Raw genomic sequence first — 21,003 nt, 5'->3', positions numbered from 1 at the left:
TCCACTCAGGGGGAGGAGGCGAGGCCCCCACCCCCTCTCAAGGGTATATAAGGAGTCCCAGGCTAGGGGCAACAGCACTGTAGCCTGGTTTCAGTCCAGCTCAGAAGCTCCTGCTAGAGTCCCTCCTGCTTGAAAAGGAAACGAAGGCACAGGCTGCCTGACCATGGCCACCACATTCTTGCAAACTTCCTCCACCTTTGGAGGTGGCTCTACCCGAGGGGGTTCCCTCCGTGCTGGTGGAGGCAGCTTTGGTGGAGGGAGTCTCTATGGGGGAGGTGGGAGCCGAAGTATCTCTGCTTCTTCTGCTAGGTTTGTCTCCTCGGGGGCAGGAGGGGGATATGGGGGCGGTATGAGTTGTGGTTTTGGTGGTGGTGCTGGTAGCGGTTTTGGTGGAACCTTTGGTGGGGGTTTTGGTGGTGGCTTTGGTGACTTTGGTGGTGGCGATGGAGGTCTCCTCTCTGGCAATGAGAAGGTGACCATGCAGAACCTCAATGACCGCCTGGCCTCCTACCTGGACAAAGTGCGGGCCCTGGAGCAGGCTAATACAGAGCTGGAGGTGAAGATCCGAGACTGGTACCAGAAGCAGAGCCCAGCCAGTCCGGAGCGAGACTACAGCCATTACTTTAAGACCATGGAAGAGATCCGGGACAAAGTAAGTCCTCTTATGTCAGACAGAGGGCAACAGGTGGTGGGTGCCCTGTACACATCTGTAACAGCAATAATACTGTTGACTAAGAGAGTCCTTCCCTGCTGTGTAACCTCTGCAAGGCTGGGATGCACCTGCTTCCCAGGTACATGTGGGAACATATCTGTTCCACTTGGCAGTGTTGGGGGAGGGAGTGATCTTGGGAATCCCATTTAAATACACGGAATTGCAGATGGGGGCATCGAAAGAGAGCAACTCCTTCTCCTTGCCCTACAAAAACTTTCAGGGATTTTTGCAAATGATTGCTTTAACTTTTTGACCCATGTGCTGTTCAGACGCAGCCTCAAGGGTCCTAAATGCCTGGACTGTTTACTTCAGGCCTTAAGGATGTCTTATTGCTGTTCGTTGTTGACCAGGAACTTAGTATAGGCTGTGCCACCCCCTCACTTTCCCTTTTAACTAACCGGATCTGTTTTGCTTAGCTGCAAACACGTTTCTTAGCTGCTGTCCAAGTTCCCAATGGCTGCAATGTTTTGGAGATGAAGGGCTCTGTCAAGGCATGCAGGAGGCAGCCACTGTGAGCTGTGCCCAAGTAGGCGGGTATAGTGTCTCCGGAGAGCCCTTACCTGACAGAGCCAACTGCTGTCCATCGCAGCATGGTCTTGTCTAGCCATGTCCTCCAGGCAGTCTCAGGCAATACTGCCTCCTTAGTTTTCTATGCCTTGAAGTTGCCCCAGGGAGGTAGCATGGGCCAGCACAATGAAGCGCACAGGAAGTGTAACTGGGCAGCAGTTGGCAAAGGGAGACGTGGGCATAGGGCAGAAAAAGCAGCAGCCCTTAGCTACAACTCTCTGTCTCCTGCAGATACTGGCTGCCACCATCGACAACTCGCGTGTCATCCTGGAGATTGACAATGCCAGGCTGGCAGCGGATGACTTCAGGCTCAAGTGTGTTCCCACGGCTTTACCCCTGTCTGTTTCACCCCCTCTACCCAGCCTTCCTCCTCTCTGACTCAGAAACCCAGGCTCCTCACCTTTCCTGGCTTGGGCTCCTTTCCCCTCCCCAGGTATGAGAATGAGCTGGCCCTGCGCCAGAGCGTGGAGGCCAACATCAACGGGCTGCGCAGGGTGCTGGACGAGCTGACCCTGGCCAGGACTGACCTGGAGATGCAGATTGAGCACTTGAATGAGGAGCTGGCCTATCTGAAGAAGAATCACGAGGAGGTGACAGCAAGACAGGGTGGTAGGGAGAAGACCAGGACAGCCAGTCTTTTGTCAGGGTCCCCTGAGGGCTTGGTGATTAAGAAATATACGTGGGGACTCCACAGAGGAGATGGGTCACATTCTCTGGTAATCTGGACCCAAGGCCGGGCCAGGTGTGAACTGCAGGATTGGTTTGCTTCATGGGCTTGTTTTCTCGAGGTCCTTGTTTCTTAGGACCCAGAGCAAGAGAGAGAGCCTCAGAACTAAGGGGTCCACATGATCCAGTGGAGACAAGAGATAGGGTGGTGTGGTGTGCTAAGGTCACATTGCGAGTACAGACAGAGTCAGCCCTCAGGACTCCCAATTGCTGGCCTGCTTTATAGCCTTGTCTCTAAAGGGTTAACCCCCCTCCTCCCCTCCCCCCCTCCGCAGGAGATGAAAGAGTTCAGCAGTCAGCTGGCCGGCCAGGTCAACGTGGAGATGGATGCAGCACCTGGGGTGGACCTGACCCGCATGCTGGCCGAGATGAGGGAACAATATGAGGCCATTGCGGAGAAAAACCGTCGGGATGCAGAGGCCTGGTTCTTCAGTAAGGTGGGTCTGCACCCCCACTCTGCCCTCTCCCTCCTTCCCCCTTCAGAGGCCTCTGAGGAGGCCCACGAGGCCCATGTTTCTCATGTGTGACTTGCAGACTGAAGAGCTGAACAAGGAGGTCGCTTCCAACACAGAAATGATCCAGACCAGCAAGACGGAGATCACAGACCTGAGACGCACCATGCAGGGGCTGGAGATTGAGCTGCAGTCCCAGCTCAGCATGGTACGGTCCCTCTGTCCCTACTGGGTGACACATGTTCCCATCTTCCATGGCTGGGAAAGCCTCATCTCACACATTCCTGCCATCTCAGGCACTCCCTACCATCCTTCCTACTCTTCTACCTTCAATGGGTTGCTTTCTAGCCCAGTGGGCTTATGGATCTGTTACCCCACCAGAAAGCCGGGCTGGAGAACTCTCTGGCAGAGGTGGAGTGCCGCTACGCCACACAGCTGCAGCAGATCCAGGGGCTTATTAGCAGCCTGGAGAGCCAGCTGAGTGAGCTCCGCAGTGAGATGGAAGCCCAGAACCAGGAATATAACATGCTGCTGGACATCAAGACTCGCCTGGAGCAGGAGATCGCCACTTACCGCAACCTGCTTGAGGGCCAGGATGCTAAGTAGGTGGACATCTGCAGGGAGAGAAAGGAGAGGGATGGATGGGCTGGGGTCCAGGGCCATCAGAAGAGGAAATCAGGGTATCCCACGAGCTGCTTTGTTGAGTGGAAGGGGACCTAAGGATTCTGGAGTCTCCATTCTGGTGTTCAGCGGTTACTTTGGGTATATCATTTCTACTCTCTGGACCTGTGCTTCTCCTGTAAATGATGGACAGGACATGGCTACAACTCTACCGGTTTGGGATGGCAAGCCTGAGGGACTGACCACCAGGATGTCCTAGCCCTTAGAAAAATCATTGTGGTGTTGGGGGTGGAGAGGACCACTCAGCTGTCCACCGGGGCTCCTTTAGGGAGATGGGAGCGTTCTTCCTTGACTTACGCACAGTGTTCCTTCTCTTTCAGGATGGCTGGCGTTGGTGTCAGGGAAGGTAAGAGAGGGTAAACCCCTTTGGTGTGGGTGGGAGCAGAACATTGTAGGCACCATTGTACCTATAGTGGGGAGGAAGGAGGAGGAGACATATCCCAATGTCAGGGTATTCCTGCTCCAGATATTTCCCTCCCCCAATGACTCTAGATGGGACTTAGATTACAAATTTCCTAAGAACATTCCAGGCCCAGCAGGCTTTGAAAAGGGCTTGCCTTTCTATCCGATCTCACCTTCATGCTGGTGTGATGTGATACCACAATAACTGCTGGTCAAGCACAGTTTAACCCCTGCCCCTGTGCCATTCACTGCTGGGCATCCCTGAGGTTACCAGCTCTCACTTCTAATGAACAATTCACCAGACCTCTTGATAGCTCCAGAGGGATTGTCCAGTGGCCATTTGCAGGGGTTCTGTCCATTTTCCCAGTGCCTAAACCTACTTCTGGAAGTCCTCCATGCTCACGCCGAAACCTGTTCTCTTTTTCCCCCCTGCAGCCTCTCTGGGAGGTGGCAGCGGTGGCAGCAGCAGCAGCAGCAATTTCCACATTAGTGTGGAGGAATCAGTCGATGGGAAGGTGGTTTCTTCCCGTAAGAGAGAAATCTAAGTATCTGGTGCTGGAGAAAAGCCCCTTGCCACCCCTGCTCTCTCTGGGCCGAGAGAGGCGCTGGCCAGTGAGATTGACAATGCAGACTCTTGTCCAGGCCTTCGGAGAGCGACCCGATGAAGAGCCTCTCCCTGCTTCCCAGTCCTGGGCTCTGCATGTTCTCCTATTGTAGCTTTCCCTGCTTTTGAGCATGGAGGTGCATGAAGCAACTGACCTTTGTATGGCTGTCCGTTCCTTCAATAAAGAATCACCTTTCTTTTCACAAATGCCCCTTGGTCATATGGCTGTCCGTTCCTTCAATAAAGAACCACTTTTCTTTTCACAAATGCCCCTTGGTCATGTGTTCAGTATTTCTGGTGGCATACAGTTCTGAGGAAGTCACCATTCTGACACTTACCTCTGGTGTTTCTTTCCTCCTTGAATGATCATACATAATTTTTTTTGAGGCAAGGTTTCTTTGTGTAGCCCTGGCTGTCCTGGAACTTGATCTTTAGACCAGGCTGGTCTCAAACTCACAGAGATCCGCCTGCCTCTGCCTCCCGAGTGCTGAGATTAGAGACGTGTGTCACCACTGCTTTGAGAGTGTATTCATTCATTCTTGAGTGTGTGAAGTGTTTCAGCCCCAGAAGGTGGCTCACTTTTCTGCCTTATCCCATGGGATGGGAAGGACTGGGAAGGGTGGAGGTGGGGCTGGGACAGTTCCCCAGGGCTCTTTGGGACACCTAACACAGAACACATGTTTAATAAGTATTTTTCAAGTGACTGCTGTACACCACAATTTGATTGTCACTGGGCGAGGCTCATTTATCCATGTGTCTGACTCAGTACTCACCACCATAGGTGGTCAGGGTTTGCCCTTCCTATCTTAGAGATGAGGGCCCTCCTGTTATAGAGATGAAGGATTTCTTGGCGGATGGGCAGTAAGCATTGGGGCTGGCCTGGATCTCATACTTATAGACTCCATAGCCAGGTCTTATTCTGGGATCCTAGGCCGTGCCCCTTCACAGCTTGTTGGGAGACCCTGTTCCTGTCTTCAGTACTTACCTCACACACTGAACATTCCTTTCTGTCTAGCTGGGCACGTTTGGTTTTCAAGATGATCAGCCATGTCCATCTCTGTCCCTCTGTAACGCTACACGATGTCCCTTTGTAGCAGACATAAGTCCCCTAGAGGGAAAGACACTGGCTTCAGGAAGCCCCCTTAGATTTTCCCAAGGTCGAAAGCAACTCTAACCCTTGCCTGGTCCAGACCTCTGTGCCTGCTCCCAGTTCCCAGCAACCCCCAGGGCTCATTACAGCAGCAGGGTCCACACACACATGCTCATTGCTTCCGGTTTGGGGCTACTTCCTCCTAGCTCAGATCATATCGCCTTGAACAGAGAGCAGGGAAGGGGGAGTGACTAGGCTGGGCTGCTCAGCTGGGCTGTGTCAGGTCTGGGTGAGGACGGGACATGGGAGGGAGAAACCTTTAGTCCTGCTGGGAGGAGAAGGCTGGGGGAAGCTCTTGCTGGCCTTTAAGGGGAGCACCAAGGCCCTCAAGAGTGTGGCATTGTCTCCATGGGCAAACTCCTTCTCCACAGACCGTTGACGGAGGTAGTGCCTGCTCTTCTGAGGAGACTGAAGGGACAATGTGTCTCCAGACAGCACTGGGAGGCCAGACTTCCTTAGGCTGGAGGAAGGGAATGGGATTTACTGAGTGTCTACACTATGCTGGACCCTGGGTAGGGCTTTCCACGATACCATCTCATTAAGTCCCCAGACAACACTGTGAAATGACGTCAACCTCCAGAGTCAGTTTCAGAAAAGGAAACGGAGGCCCGGGAATGTGAAGTAATATGAATGAGGTCACAAGTCAGAAACAGGAACACTGGGTCCTGATAAGTCCTTCCACCCTAGGCCCTCACTTTTCCCCTGATGACACGAGGTAGAAGACGCCGAAACATCTTTTCAAAGAAATGTGCTCACTGGAACCTACTCTCGACCTCCAGGCAGCCTGTCCAAGTGTCATAAAGAAACACTGTCATCTGGCCTCTGTCTCTCTTGCTGTGGCTTACACTCTCGTGGAGGGAAGCTCAAGGCAGTCCCTGCAGTCTGTGCTTCTCCCCATCCTGAGAGCAGTCAGATTCTGTACCAAGCCTCCTTTGGTTCAGCTGGTAGAAGCTTGCAGCCTGGTTCCTGCTCTGCTTCACAGGCCTCGGGCCCCCAAGGGGAGGCCTCAGACCTTCTGAACCAAGCCAGTATTTTTTTCTGCCTCCAGTTTGCAAAACAAAAACAACGAATGAACAACAAACACCTCTGCAGAAGGTGCAGTAAGGTGAGGGAGGGCACGGACTGAGGGTGGCCTCTGCTTGCCTCCTCCTGCAGCTAGACCTTGATGTGGCTCAGTGAGTAAAAGGGGCTTGCTGCTAAGACTGAAGGCCGTGAGTTTGAATCCCAGGATAGATATGGTAGGAGAGAACCAATCTCCATAGGTTGTCCTCTGACTTCCATTGGTGTGCTGAGGACAGCTTCACTCACATACACACACAAATAAGTAACAAAATAAATGTAAAAATAGTGTGTATGCATATGTGTGTTAGCAGGAAGGGAGGAGGAGAGATAGAGTGAGAGAGAGGGGGGAGGGAGAGAGGAAGGGAGGGAGGGAGGGAAAGGGAGGGAGAGAGGGAGAGAGAGAGTGAGTGAGAAAGAGAGAGTGAGAAAGAGAGAGAGAGAGAGAGAGAGAGAGGCCTTTCTGTAGTGCCCCCTTTACTCTTGCTTTTGCTTTTTTGAGACAGGGTCTCCCTGCCTGGCTTCAAATTCCTGGATAGGAATTTGTATGACCTAGAACTCCCAACCTTCTTGACTACTGGGTTTATGGTTGTGAGCCACCATGCTGGCTTGGAGTACCTATTTCTGCTTTCCTGGGATCCCCAGTGGTGCTGAGAAAATGTCCTTGGTACTTGTCAAGTCCTGTCTCCTGCCTTGCCCCTAGAGATGCCTGTACCCTGAGATGGCTTATGTCCTACAAGCCCTTAAATAGTTTTCTTGGCAGAAGAGGTACACCTTCTGTCTGTCATGGGCTGAGGCCAGGCTTGGGTTCTAGTCAACCTGAGGGAGCAGGCAGCAGGTGACCTCCGCTCCTGTCCCTACAGAGAGGTTGTCTTTAGGACAGTAGGTTATGGTCTTGGACATATCTCCTGCTCAGGTTGGACTTCCCAGACCAGGCAAGAGATACGACTGCCAAATCTCTCTGAGGACTGAAGCTGGTCTTTTTCCTTCTCTGGGCCTCATTTCCTCATCCTGTAAAATGAGGAGTATGGCTGGACACGGTGACCTGGAACCTCGGAGAAGAACCAGGCTCTGGACTTTCTGCAGAGCCCTCCGTTTGGGTCCTATATCAGCATTTGCCAACCTTGTACATGGTGTTGGGTCTCCTTCACTGCTCTTGCCTGATACACGGCTCTGGATAGCCACCAGTCTCTTGGAAGTGTGTCTATGTGGTGGTCACCTGCAAGGGCAATGGGAGGAAACAGGTCCAGCCTGATAGCCTTGCTCCTGAGACTGGGAGCTGGGGTTGCTCCCTGAATGTTGCCTCTGTGTGCCTTATTTATCACCTGCACCCGCAAAAGCCCCTGATACGGCTTCTCAGGCTTCTCTGCACCAGGCACTGTGTTCAGAGACGTAGCCAAGGACCGTGTCCTCAAATAGGGCAGAGGAAGTGATAGAGGAGCCACCTGCCATCTGCTTGGTTGCTATGGGTGCTATGCAGGGACCAGAGAGGGAGGAAGGCAAAGCTGTGTGTCAGTGCAGGGTGGAGGCGCAGGAGGATTTTCAGACTGGCCATCTAACAATGAGTTTGCATTTCCTCCCAGGCAATTCTCTCCCTGCCCCATGCCTTTTGCATCTCAGGTATTTGATAAATCGTATGTACTCACTCCTCTAATGCTTGGTTTTCATTTGTGGCCATTCAGGCCTTGGAAGGTTGAGCAACTTTCCTAAGGTCACACAGGTAGCTGGTGGCCAAAGGAGGCTTGCAACTCAGGTTCATCTCACTTTAAGTCTTTGCTGACCCTGCTGAGTCCCTGGGAAGCCTGTGTTGACATAAAAGGATTTTAGGATTAGGCACTGTGGACATGCCAGGGCCCAAGGCACCAAGAGTAGTTTGAAGTGATTTATGTAAGAAGCAGGTGTCTCAGGAGGGAGACCTGTCTTAAGGCCTGGGTTGACTGTCAGGAGGAAGGTCTGTTTCTCAGGAGAGGGAGGAGGGATTCTATCTAAGCAAGACACTGCAGTAGGAGCCAGGGGACAGGGTGCAAGCCAGGGAGGGCTCTGCACATTAGCAACCTGGTGAGGACATGCATATCTGAGGGCCAGAGACTTGGGAAGACAATGTGCTGAAACTAACTTAGAGATGGTTTCACTGCGAGGTCCACGAGAAGCTTTCAAAATCCCCACGTTTCTTCTTGTTTCCTACTATCCCAGGATTCAGTTTTCTGAGAAGAGGGTACTAAGTGGGACAGTTGTGATGGAAATTCTTCACTGAGTGAGCTTTCCCATAAACGCCTGGGCTCAGGAACTCAGATCAGACATCATCATTGGAAGGGCTGATACTGTAAGTCATTAATGTCTTAGGCCTCCATGGGAAACAGGACAATCCACTGACCATGTGTTAACGATGCCTGAGAATGGAAAGATGTTGTGCTTGCATGGGGGATACAGCTAACATTCAGAAACTGCAGTATCCCACCTCTAGGTATGTTAGACCGAGCTGAGATTCAAAACCAGACTTCAAGGTGTCCTAGGGCAGATGAATTGCTTGTCTGAAATTCACCTGCTTCATCTAAAAAGACAGGTCTTAAAAACATAAAATAAAACAACAACAACAACAACAAAATATTCTGGGCTGGGGATGTAGCTCAGTGGGTAGTGATCTTGTCTAGCATGCATGAAGCCCTGGATTTGATCCCCAGGACAGAATAAATTTGGTGCGATTACACTTGTAATCCTAGCACTTGGGATATGGAGGTAGGAGAATCAGAAGCTCAAGGTCATCCTTGACTATATTATATTTTAGATCATCCAGGGCTACATAATGATTTTGAGGGCATCCTGAGCTATGTAAACACTCTGTCTGAAAAGTAAAATAATTAAACAATGAACAACAACCCTCTCCTCTTGTGAGACTACATGGCAAGAAACCTGTGATATCTATTGAAATCTGACACAAGTTGGATTCTGATGCAACCATTGTTAGAAAAGACCTCACAGGTTAGGACTCAGTCCTACAAGAAGGAACCCTGATTCAGATAACAACTCTAAGCAGAGTGTCCAGGCCACCCACAACTTCTGCCCCTCTTGGTTACAAATTGTGAGCTTCCACAACTGCCCCCTTACCAGTCTCACAGAATCCAGGAAAATAATGTGCTTATTATTGCCAATTGATTGCGAAGAATACCTTAAAGATTTCAAGTAGTTTACAGGCAGTAAAGATGCAGACCCTGGATGAAGATTGTTTTTATTGAAACAGGTTCTTACAGATTTCAGGCTGGTCTCAAGTTTACTGAGTAGCCAAGGATAATTTTGAAGTGTGAATTCTTTTGTCGTCACTTCCCGAGTGCTGAGATTACAGGCATGCACCGCCATGCCTGGTTTATACAGTGCTGGGCATTATATCCTGGTCTTCATGCACGCTAGGCGAGCACGGTACCAGCTGAGCTACATTCTAGCTGACTACCGAGATTTTGAATTTTGGCAATGCAATTAACCTCTCTGTGCCTCAGTTCCCCAGCGGAATATAAGAGTACGGTATATATAGCAGAGTGGTTCTGAAATAAGGTCATGCATCTTATTAGGGATGTGTGTGTGTGTGTGTGTGTGTGTGTGTGTGTGTGTGTGTGTGTGTGAATGGAGGTGCTGTGTGGAGGTCGGAGGACAGTTTGGATGCTGGCCTTCACCATCCACTTGTTTAACACAGGGCCGTTTGGTTACTGCTGCTGTTGCCAGTCCAGCTCGCCCATGACCTTCCTGGGAGTCTTTAGTTTCCACTTCCCATTTCCCAGTAGGAGGGCTGATAATACACACTTACATTATGTGTCTGTCTCTCACCTGAGTCCTGGTATCCAAAATCAGGTCCTAGCCTTGGGCAGCAAGTGCTTTTACCTGCGGAGTCCTCTGCTCATCCTTACTACCTGTAAATCACTTGATTAAAGTATTCTTCACAGTCATTTGGCAATAGTAAGCACATTAGTTTCCTCAGCATAGTGTGTAGTGAGTGCTTTTATTATCCTTTGACACACACAGAATACAGTCGAGAGTGGCTGACCCACCTCCCAAGGTGTCCTAAGGCTGCCGGGAGGGGGCTGTCCTGAGAAGCTGACCCCTCCACAGAGTTGTTGAGGCCTAGAGGCCAGTTCCCCTTTCTCAGGGATACCTGTTTGGCGCAGCACTCTTCGCAAGTCCTTCAGACTTGTTCAGTGCTTCAGGTCCTCACATGCCCACGAGGCTCACTTCCCCCTTCCTTCTCATCTCAGGAACTCAGAGTGTGGATGTGGCCTGCTGTGTGGAGTTTTTCCCCAACAAGCATTTCTTTTTCTTTTTCACATGGGAAAGAAGCTTTATTGAGGGAAGGAAAGGGAGTGGAAAAAGAAAAATGAGAGAGGGGAGAGAGAGAGAGAAGAGAGAGACACAGAGAGACACACACACAGAGAGACAGAGACAGAGAGACAGACAGACAGACAGACTTGTCTGTCTCTTCAGAGAAATGCTGGAAAGATAGAAAAGAGCTCCCAGGAAGCATTTCTGTGATGCCCTCTGGAAATTACAAAAGTCAGTTGATTTCTGGCATTAACTGGGGTTAACACAGACCCCAAGATCTGTGAACCCACCCTTTGATGGCTGAACCACCTCTTCAGCCCCAGAGTTAGCACAGATCCCAAAGGCTAGGGATCAGGCCCACAAGACTGAATAAACCCTATTTCATATGACAATTATAGGAAGCACATCCCCAGGTTAATCGCAACTTTTTTCTCACATGGTTACAAGTCATGGAGTCCCAAGGCTCCCTTCTTTGGTAGAGTAGCTCACAAAATCCAGGAAAACATTGTGATTATTGCTAAAGGCACCCAAGGAGCAGTCATGTGAAGAAACACATAGACAGGGTTTATCTGGGCCCCCAGTACAGGAATTATTGTCCTCCTCAAGTTGGTGTACATCACTCTTCTGGCATATAGATGATCTCGTTCATCGGCTGGGAGCTGTCTGAACTGCATTCTTTAGCATTTGAGTAGAGATTTCATCACGAAGGCATGATTAACAAACACAGTCTCTAGCTGCTTCCCCTTCGGGAGGATGGGGGCTGGGCAGGTAAGGCTGAAAGTCATTCAGGTGACCAGCCCCATCCATGAGTCCACCTAGAACCGTCTACCAAGATGCTCCTGTTATCAGAAAAAGCTGAGAGATTGGAGACTGTGCCTCACGATGAGGACCACGTATGAGGACAAAAGATGTCCCCAGTGTCCCCAGTGCTCAAAGATTAAGGATTTTAATTATGTGCCAGAAGCTCAAGACAAAACTCTAAATATTCATATTTCACTATAAATCACACTCTCATGGAATGAACTACCCTGACACCTGAGCACCCCACACGAGGTATACATAGACAAAACCAGAAGCTAGATTCAAAATTTGGCTTCAAGGTGTCATTGGGCAAGTGATTTGCTTTCTCAAACCTCACCTGCTTCATCTGAAAAATGGGCTGGGGATGTAGCTCAGTGGGTAGTGAGCTTGTTTTGTATGTGTGACTCTACTCGGGGTCGGCACAACACAGTTAGAAGTTCAAGGCCCTTGGCTACATACTAAGACTCTCAAAAGTAAAGAAATAAAATAACAAACAATTACCCTCTCCTAACATGAGGCTAAATGACAATGTGTTAATGTTAAGCTTGGTAATGAATGAATGTGGTTTTCTTTCTCCTACTCTTGAAACATAACAGGAGACAGGATAGAATTTCATGGTATTTTGTCAAAGAGCCCAGGAGAAAACTGTCAGACAAAGTAGCACAACTTTTCATGGGTGCTGAGATGGGATTCTGGGCCCCCAGATGAGTCTCGGCTCAGCTTCCCCCAGAAGGGCCTGGTCTGTGCCCATAGGCACTGGGGGTCATCGTGTGAACGTGGAGGGCATTCTTATAACAAGACACCATGAGTCCCTCTGGGAGGGAGAGGCTGTGCCCTGACCCTGTGAGGGGAGGCATGGCATGGCCATCCATGTTTGCTCTGCCAAGGCTTTGGAGGATCTGTGACATTGTTACTTTTAGAGGCGTTGGCCCCAACCTGCTTGTCAACCCCAGGAGGATTGGGGCATCATCACCTCAGGCCAGGCAGGTTCCATTAATCACCTTTTTGTTAGTTTTGATCCTTCACCGAGAGAGCCAGGGTTCTTGCTTTGGGCTGAATCATGCCTTTCCAGTGAGAGAGCTGAGCCAGCAGTTTGAGATGGGAGGGCTGGGCAAGGTCAGAGGTTAGCCCCAATTCTGGACTCATCATGGTGTTTAAACACCCCAGCATACCCTGGGTCTTGCTCTGGCAGGACCACCTAACTTCTGGGTGACCACGGGTCCACTTTCTTACCTCTGAACACAAAGGTGGCAATGTCCCCACTCAGCACTCTCTTTCCTAGTCTTGCTGAATCAGCACAGAGAGTTCTGGGATGATCTCACATCTGTGCCACCTAGCCTCAGCCCCCATCTGATATCACTAAGCCCTCACACTCCTGTGGCTCAGAACCCTGCTCCTGAGACCCATCCATCCACGGTAACTGTGGCCCATTGGTGTGAGGAAACTGGGGGGCCTAGGCTGGGATCCTTCCTTCTCAACCTTGGAAACTTCTTTCCTATCTCAGGTTCTGAGAGGGACCCCTCAAGACCTTTTCTTCCAGCTGGACTAGCAAGGCCCCCTCTGACAGTGTCTTTGGGGGTCCCAGTGCTTCTTAGCTACACTCTGTCTTCAGAAGAGATCCTGATCCTAAGCCCTGAGACACAACCTCCTATGCATCTCTCAGTCAAATGCTTACAAACTGAAGCAGAAATCACGAGAGATGGCCCTGCTTAGGGACTCCACAACCTTTGGAGATTTGGAAGGTGCCCTAAGACAGTCAGAATAGTAGAATATTAGCTTCACGTGTTGGACTGACCCAGGGCTTTTGAAACTCAACCCTGTAAACCTTTGGGGTATGGTAAACCATTGCTGTGGAGAATTTTCTGATCATCACAAGATGTTTAGCGACATCCCCTATGTCTACCCTTTGTACATCAGGAGCATCATTTAATTGTGACAACCCAAACAACTCTAGACATTGTTAAATGTCTTCTGTCAAGCCGAGTTGCCTCTCGTGGAGAACCTAAGGACTCATTTCTAATGACAGAAGCTGGAAGAATGATCTTATTAGGGGCACAAGCTACAAGTCGATGCTCAGGAAAGGTATCATGAGTTTACTGAGTGCTGGAAGGTTCTGGATAGTGGGAGCATGCATGGGTGACAAAGCAATTAGACACTTAGGATTTATAAACTTTACTGTATGAAAAATAGAGGTAAAATGAGTCTGGGGACAGGTAGAATTAGCCTTGGGGTTTAGTTCTGATTCTACCGTAAGATTCAGTTCTCTGTGTATAAAGTGGGGGATAATACAGAAGCCACCTCCTGGGCTGCTGCTAAGAGGGAAGAAACTGAGTGCAGGGCTGGTGAGATGCTCAGCAGGCCAGAGTTTCATTCCTAGGACACACAGAAGGAGAGCCGACTCCCAACAGTTGTCCTCTGGCCTCCACAGAGTGTTACAGCACATGTCCCCAGTGCACAGAGTAAAGAAATGCAACTGAAAAATTAAAAAAAAAGAAACTGAGTGTAAAGCATACTAGTGGGGTTACTTCCGCTTCCTGTGCTTCAGTTTCCTCAACTGTGGGGTCTCTTCTTAGTGTTGCCTTTTAGAACCCTTCCTTCCTTCCTTCCTTCCTTTCTTCCTTCCTTTCTATATTTGTTTTTATTTCATGGGCATGAGTGTTTCATTGCAGTCATGAGTGTTCCTGGTGCCTATAGAACCCAGAAGAGGGAGTGAGATACCCTAGAACTAGAGTTACAGACAGTTGTGAGCTCTCATATGGGTATTGGGAACTGAACTCAGGTCCTCGCCCCAAACAGCAAGTATTCTTAGCCATGGAGCCAACTCTCCAGTCCCTGGAACCATTTCTTTCTCAGGCTAAATGTATTCAGTGTGCTTAATTCTCTAAGATCAACAAAGCTTGTCATCAGAAGTGCTGGGAGCATTGGCATAGATGAAGTGCTAAGGGGTTTCTAGAACATTCCAGATAGATGTTTTAGAAGCAGAAAGAAGCGTAGTGAGGGTTATGGCTATTCCACCTAGTATAGGGCCACTTAGCAGCCTGGCGTTCCCCTGAGGAGGCTCTCTGGCGGACCATTGCAGTTCAGTCCCCATTCTAACACTGGGCAGGGCTGGGATGGAGGTTCTCAACTGGAAAGGTGAAGTAGAATTTGGTTGTCAAAAGGATAGTCTCAAGCAGAACACTGCTCCCTCTGAATCATCTCTTTTGTTAAGGATTAAAAGGAAAAAAAGCCACCCCCAAAGACACAACCCACCCTGGAGAGTAGAGGTAACTGGGCTTGTGGGAAATAAGGTGCAGTTGGCATCAGGTCAGAGGGTGGGGAAGGGAGGAGAGAGGATGTCCCACCCCTGTGGAGGGTGTATAAAAGGCATGCACAGCAGGGAAGAGCCACAGTCCTCCTTGGCCTTGGTCAAGTTCTGCTCCTGACTGCTCCTGCTCTTACTCTTGCTCCCGCCATGAGCTGCCGCTTTCAGAGTTCCTCCACTAGCTATGGAGGTGGTTTTGGGGCCGGTTCTTGCCAGCTTGGAGGAGGCCGTAAAATCTCTACCTGCTCTTCTCGGTTTGCCACTGGAGGGTCAGCTGGAGGCTACGGAGGTGGCATGAGCTGTGGCTTTGGTGGAGGGGCTGGTAGTGGTTTTGGGGGTGGCTTTGGAGGTAGCTATGGTGGCGGCTTTGGTGGGGGCTTTGGAGGTGGCTTTGGTGACTTTGGAGGTGGCGATGGTGGCCTCCTGTCTGGCAATGAGAAGATCACCATGCAGAACCTCAACGACCGCCTGGCCTCCTACCTGGAAAAGGTGCGCGCTCTGGAGGCAGCCAATGCTGATCTGGAGGTGAAGATTCGTGACTGGCACCTGAAGCAGAGCCCAGCTAGTCCAGAGCGGGACTACAGTGCTTACTACAAGACCATAGAGGAGCTCCAGGTGAAGGTGAGGCCTCTGATGCTGAGAAGGCTTTCTCAGTGCAGGGCAGAGCGTCAAGAGCTAGGACGTGCAGTGTTGCAGAGCACCACTCGTGGATGGAATTCATACACTTGCAGGGGGAACAGTCTAACTTTGCACTGCCAAGACTTTCTACTACTGAAGTTTTCTTATGTGGTGGCCCAAACGCTTTCTCTCCCATACTTCATGTTTATTGGTGTCATTAATCCTGCTAATTTTTATGGCTTCCTGAACTGTTACTTGTGACTCAGTTGCTATAACCTAACCTGCAGAGTTATTTGGAAAGGTGACATTTTAAGAAGTCACTCTGAATGGCTAAAAACCATCAGAGAAAAGACATCTTCATTCACTGTATATTTTGGAAGAACCGTATAAACTTATTCTCAGTAGATGATGACTCAGGGGGGTGTAAAGAGGTAGAGGCTCAGGCTGGCTTAGAGCCTAGAATCGCTCAGTGATGCCTGTCTGTCACACCGCGACACCAACTTGTTAGAGCAGAAATCTACTAGCCTGGATCAAGCCCTAGTTATGCAGGACAGGGTATAATGCTTAGACTGGAAATGTTTGGGCAAGAGATTCAATTGCATGTGTTTCCTCCTTGCTTATCTGAGAAGTCAGCTCCCGGGACATGGCCAGAATATATCTGGGTCACACTGAACCCCTTTTGTCTTTAAGGGGGAAGGCTCTCGAGACAGCAGCCTATACAAGGAACAGCCCTGAGATATGTCTACTGGGAGATGCCCTGAGTGGGTGTTTCCTCTGAAATGTCCACCCTTGGCCTCTCCCACCCTGACCTGATGGGGAATGCTCAAGAGAAACGAGGGTGCTAAGAGGGTGCTGGCCTTGCCTCTCACCTCACAGCGTGCTTTGTCTCCCTCAAGCATAGTCAAGACGTCCAATTTTGCTCTCTAAGCACAGCTCCAGAGTGTCCATCTGTGTTTTGTAGATCCTGGAAGCCACTACTGACAACAACCGGGTCATCCTGGAGATCGACAATGCCAGGCTGGCTGCAGATGACTTCCGGCTCAAGTGAGTCTATTTCCCTCATGTCTTTCCCAGCAGACTCTTACGTTAGAGGAGCACCCATCTGATGGAGGGAACTGGGACATCCAGGAGCAAAGGCCTTGGGGTAGTAGAGGAACTCAGTGTATCTAATATTATTTATGTTTTGCTTTAATTCTTTAAAATATTTCAGGTATGAGAATGAGCTGACCCTGCGCCAGAGTGTGGAGGCTGACATCAACGGCCTACGTAGGGTGCTGGACGAGTTGACCCTCTCTAAGACTGACCTGGAGATGCAGATCGAGACCTTGAATGAGGAGCTGGCCTACCTGAAGAAGAACCATGAGGAGGTGAGAGGGGATGACAGACCTGCTATGGGCTGAGTCACCTCTGGTGAGCAAGGGGAGCCCTCTGCTGCAGGCTGACATTGCCATCTGCTGTGGGGTCCTGAAGACTCTTCCAGAACATTCTGCTGTCACTCAGGGATAAGGAGAAGGGGGAACCTCTCACATCTTCCTTCCCTACCCCACAGGAGATGAAGGAGTTCAGCAACCAGGTAGTAGGCCAGGTCAATGTGGAGATGGACGCCACCCCTGGCATTGATCTGACCCGTGTGCTGGCTGAGATGAGGGAGCAGTATGAAGCCCTGGCAGAGAAGAATCGGAGGGATGCAGAGGAATGGTTCCAGACCAAGGTACTGGTGTTCCTAACCCACATAGCTGGGTGGTGCTGGATGGGTGGGACACTGGTTTTGGTCAGGACTCCTTGCTAAGTCCCACCGCCCCCTTCTCTCTGCTTGGCATTCAGAGTGCAGAGCTGAACAAGGAAGTATCGTCCAACGCTGCCATGATCCAGACCAGCAAGACAGAGATCACAGAGCTCAGGCGCACACTCCAGGGCCTGGAGATCGAGCTGCAGTCCCAGCTGAGCATGGTACCCTCTGCTGCTCATGCCCTGTGACCCCCCCCCCTACTAGGTCTCGCTCTGTACTGGCTCCCCATAACTTCCTCCTTGTTGTCCCATCAGAAAGCTGGCCTGGAAAGCACCTTGGCAGAGACAGAGTGTCGCTACGCCCTGCAGCTGCAACAAATCCAGGAACTCATCAGCAGCATTGAGGCCCAGCTGAGCGAGCTCCGCAGCGAGATGGAGTGCCAGAACCAGGAATACAAGATGCTGCTGGACATCAAAACACGGCTGGAGCAGGAGATCGCCACCTACCGCAGCCTGCTTGAGGGCCAGGATTCCAAGTAGGTCCCTGGCACCTGTTGTCTGAGTGGCCACAGGAACGGCAGCTGGCAGAGCAGGCCGGGTCTTGGAGATCTGCTTCCTCTTGCTGGAGAGGTGACAGCTTCTCTCTGAGCTTAAATAGTCTGGCAAAAGAACTGGGGTCAGAGCCCCTCCTCATGTCTCCAGTTAGACTGAGGAACTGCTCTGCAGCAGGCTGTCAGGGTTAGTACCTTTGTACAACACGGTTCCAGCCCGTTTGTGGATAGAAAAGGGATGTGGAAGGAGCATTTTGTTAGCTGGGATGTGGTCCAGCCAGACAAAGCTGTTAAGACAGTGGTTTGGGATGACCACATAGCTCCATGACAGAGTGCCTGCTTGGCTCTGTCCCTGCACCAAGGAGAGAGAGGATGGTGGTTTTAACTGCTTTCATGCTATTTGCAGAGACCAAGCCATCCTTGTGGGTTTAGGAGAAAGCTGGGGGTCAGAGAGCAGAGTGAAGTAGACATCCTAGATCTTGGGACCAATAGTATCTCCTTTTGAGGGGTTTCAGACAGACAAATTGGCAAGACAGGTTGACAGGCAGGATACCTTGGGGGAAAGAAGTTTCCTGGGCTGGAGACAATGTTGGGAAAGATTCTAAGTCAAGGCTCCGGAAGGTGATGGAGTCCCTACATCAGGGGACCAGGAAATGCCTGTCTTCAGTTGCCTTCTACTCATGGCTGTTTTCCCCTCCCTTCCAGGATGACTGGCTTCAACAACTCTGGAGGTGAGGAGGAAGCTCAGTGGGAAGTGGTTTGAGCTGCTGAGCTTGGGTGGAGGTGGGCTGGGAGGGAGGCAGTGCTGGCTCCCAAGTACAAGGATGGAGGGAACTGGGCGGAAACCGTTACTTGATTATTGGCTCATTGATATAAATGTCTCTGCAGAGCCATGGGGTTGTCTCGGAGAAAGCCACCCTTAGGGACAATAATAGAATCCCCACCTACATACCTCTTGGCTACTTAGGAGCTTGTGAGCCTTCCTGGGGGTGTTGGCTCAGCCTGGGGTGGGGTTTCTCCAGCCTGAGCATCTTGTCTTCTCTCTATCTCAGGAAATGGCTCTACTTCTACCTCCAATGCCTCCTCCTCCCCCTCCACTTCCGGCCGCCTGGACTTCCGCAAGTATTAACTGAGTCCGAAGTCCCTTCCCTGGCCTTCAGCAGCTGCAGGAGGAGAGTTGACTGCGCCTGTAGGATGAGAGGACTGCGGAATGTGAAGCCAGTCCCATTGTCTCCACATCTCTGACAACCTCTGAGGGCGGGCCTGCCCCCTTCTCTCCTGACTGGAGGCCTTCTCTTCCTTACCCTTCTGTCCCTACTCTTTGGTTTCTCAATATCTCTACTAAAAAGAATGGATAATTCAATAAAGGTTCCTGATTTTCTGCAAATCATTTTGTTTCTGGCCTGGTTTCTGAAGGTGGCCTCTACCAAGGCCTGATTTGGGTTATGGGTTAGGTGGGTACAGGTGGGCTGAGCAAATAATTTAGACACTGATTGGGAAAATGGAGACCCAGAACAGGTATCCCAGCTCTAACTGGCTGCCTTCCAGGCTGGCAACTCTGGTTTGGCCTGAGATATCCTCCTCTCTATGTTCCTCTGCACACCTCAAGACCTTACAACTCTAAATCACCTGGGGACTAGCCCACGACTCACTCAGCACCTCAGCTTGCCCTGGTCTCTGGCTACCCACTCTCTGGTCTCCCTGCTCTTTCCTGCTTCTCTGGAGTCTTGGTCCAAAGTCATAGCCTCCTCTGGCTGTGCTAATCCTACAAAAATTGACCTCACAAATGTTTTCTGTCTGCTCTTTACACTCCCCTTGGGCCATCCTGGATGTGTCTGTGGCCTAATTACTACATGTCTGATGACCCCTACGTCTGCCTTTCCAGCCTCAGATTCATCCCTTCCTAAACTCTACAGATTTACAGGGCCACACTCATAGATTGCTTCCTCCCTGTTCCACTCTCAGGGACCTGGAGATCCAGGACAGCATCTTCTCCTCTTCTATAAGTCCTTTAGCTCCCATAGCCTCCCTGGTTCTAATTTTCAGGACATGTTACTACATCACCCTCCCTGGCCTCCCTGGCTCCAGTTTGACCCTGCCCCTCACTCAAGCAGGGTTGATGGACTGAAATTTAAAGTCTTATAGCTTAGAGATGACTCTGGAGATGTCCATGGCCACCAAATAAAGGCCAGGCTCCTTTGTAGGCTCAGGTAAGATGGTCTGACCTCACCTCCTTCCAGCCCTACAAGAGTCTCCCCACTGTACCTCAGGTCCCATTATCTAGAGATGCTCTTGATGAAGCCACCATGTGGCTGGGCACCAGGAGGGCCATTGTTCTACAGGAGACCTCAGTCTGACCCTCTTCATCTTCCTCTCCAGAGCACATCTTTGTTTTATCCAAGACTACAAGGTTTTTCTTCCAGTGCACATTGAGATGGATGCCCCTTCTCCATGGCTGATGGAGGGTGTGGCAGGCTTCTGAGTGCTCTCAGGATTGTACCCATCTGTTCTCACTTTGACAGTATGGCTCTAAGGGTAGGGCTGTGTCTTTTCATCTTGGGTCAGGGGGTTAGCTGGTGCTTGTTGGGAGAAGAGAAGAGTTCATGAACTGGGGATCTGCCTTCCAGGTGACATTTGGGTTTTGTCACAGAATTTTTGGCTATAGGGTTGGAGGGTCTCTGGCACCCTTGCCACCTGTCCCCTTTCTCTGGTCTTTCCCTCCCTTTCCCGTCTCTCCTCTGAAGTTTCCCACCCCACCCCAGTGTAACATAGACTCTTCCCACTTGCAGGCTACATGCAGGGGCTTAGGCACCCAGAGGTCACTCAGGCATGCCTGGGCTAGCTAAAGCAGAGACATTATCTGTTCTCCACTCATGCCAGAACCCACTCTGTTCTCCACTATAGAAGGAGGTGGGGCTCAGGTCAAGTTCAATGTCCAGATCTGAAAGGAGCTAAGGTATTACAGAAAAACAGGCCATGCCTGAACTCCCAGTGCTTTTTGATTTTTGATTAATTTCTTTAGGCTGTAGTTACCTGTTGAGTTCTATTGTATTCTCAACACTGAATTGATTCTGGAGAAAGAAAAAAAATACGGCTTCTGTCTTTTAAGGAGTTCTCAGATAAACAGAAACACTATGAGTTCTTCTTCTCCTGCTAATTGCTACATGCTCTGTGGGTTATTAAAATTGAGGACTCAGTAAGTCAGTGTGCACCAAACAGCATTCTGGTCTTGACCTTCCTGGTTCTGTGACTCCCTTTGAGGTAGAAAGAGTTTCAGAGCCACCCACATCCTCATACCTAGGTGCTGAAAGAATGTACTAGATGGAGGACTTGAGGGTCCATG

General features: G+C 50.4%; 2 protein-coding genes and 1 long non-coding RNA gene across 3 annotated transcripts; 2 read left to right on the top strand and 1 right to left on the bottom strand.

Moving 5' to 3' along the window:
- The first annotated feature begins 58 nt into the window (after nucleotides 1-58).
- Krt15 (keratin 15) lies at nucleotides 59-4,411 on the top strand. The gene is made up of 8 exons (XM_005087366.4): nucleotides 59-652; nucleotides 1,511-1,593; nucleotides 1,713-1,869; nucleotides 2,281-2,442; nucleotides 2,540-2,665; nucleotides 2,839-3,059; nucleotides 3,459-3,484; nucleotides 3,976-4,411. The coding sequence occupies exons 1-8, from the start codon at nucleotides 164-166 to the stop codon at nucleotides 4,083-4,085; spliced, it is 1,374 nt and encodes a 457-aa protein (XP_005087423.1). The 5' UTR covers nucleotides 59-163; the 3' UTR covers nucleotides 4,086-4,411.
- A 9,204-nt stretch (nucleotides 4,412-13,615) lies between these two features.
- On the bottom strand, nucleotides 13,616-16,598 carry LOC121141505. The gene is made up of 2 exons (XR_005878439.1): nucleotides 16,251-16,598; nucleotides 13,616-13,932 (listed from the first exon to the last, which is right to left on the bottom strand). It is a non-coding gene; the product is annotated as an uncharacterized LOC121141505 (long non-coding RNA).
- On the top strand, nucleotides 14,837-19,047 carry Krt13 (keratin 13). Its single transcript, XM_005087365.4, has 8 exons — nucleotides 14,837-15,384; nucleotides 16,343-16,425; nucleotides 16,592-16,748; nucleotides 16,931-17,092; nucleotides 17,206-17,331; nucleotides 17,425-17,645; nucleotides 18,366-18,391; nucleotides 18,713-19,047. The coding sequence occupies exons 1-8, from the start codon at nucleotides 14,914-14,916 to the stop codon at nucleotides 18,787-18,789; spliced, it is 1,323 nt and encodes a 440-aa protein (XP_005087422.1). The 5' UTR covers nucleotides 14,837-14,913; the 3' UTR covers nucleotides 18,790-19,047.
- Nucleotides 19,048-21,003: the final 1,956 nt, after the last annotated feature.

The sequence above is a fragment of the Mesocricetus auratus genome, unplaced genomic scaffold (genome assembly GCF_017639785.1).
Source record: "Mesocricetus auratus isolate SY011 unplaced genomic scaffold, BCM_Maur_2.0 Super-Scaffold_100007, whole genome shotgun sequence".
NCBI classification, from domain to species: domain Eukaryota; kingdom Metazoa; phylum Chordata; class Mammalia; order Rodentia; family Cricetidae; genus Mesocricetus; species Mesocricetus auratus.
Note: the sequence above shows the minus strand (reverse complement) of the source record. Positions and strands in the feature narration are given on the sequence as shown.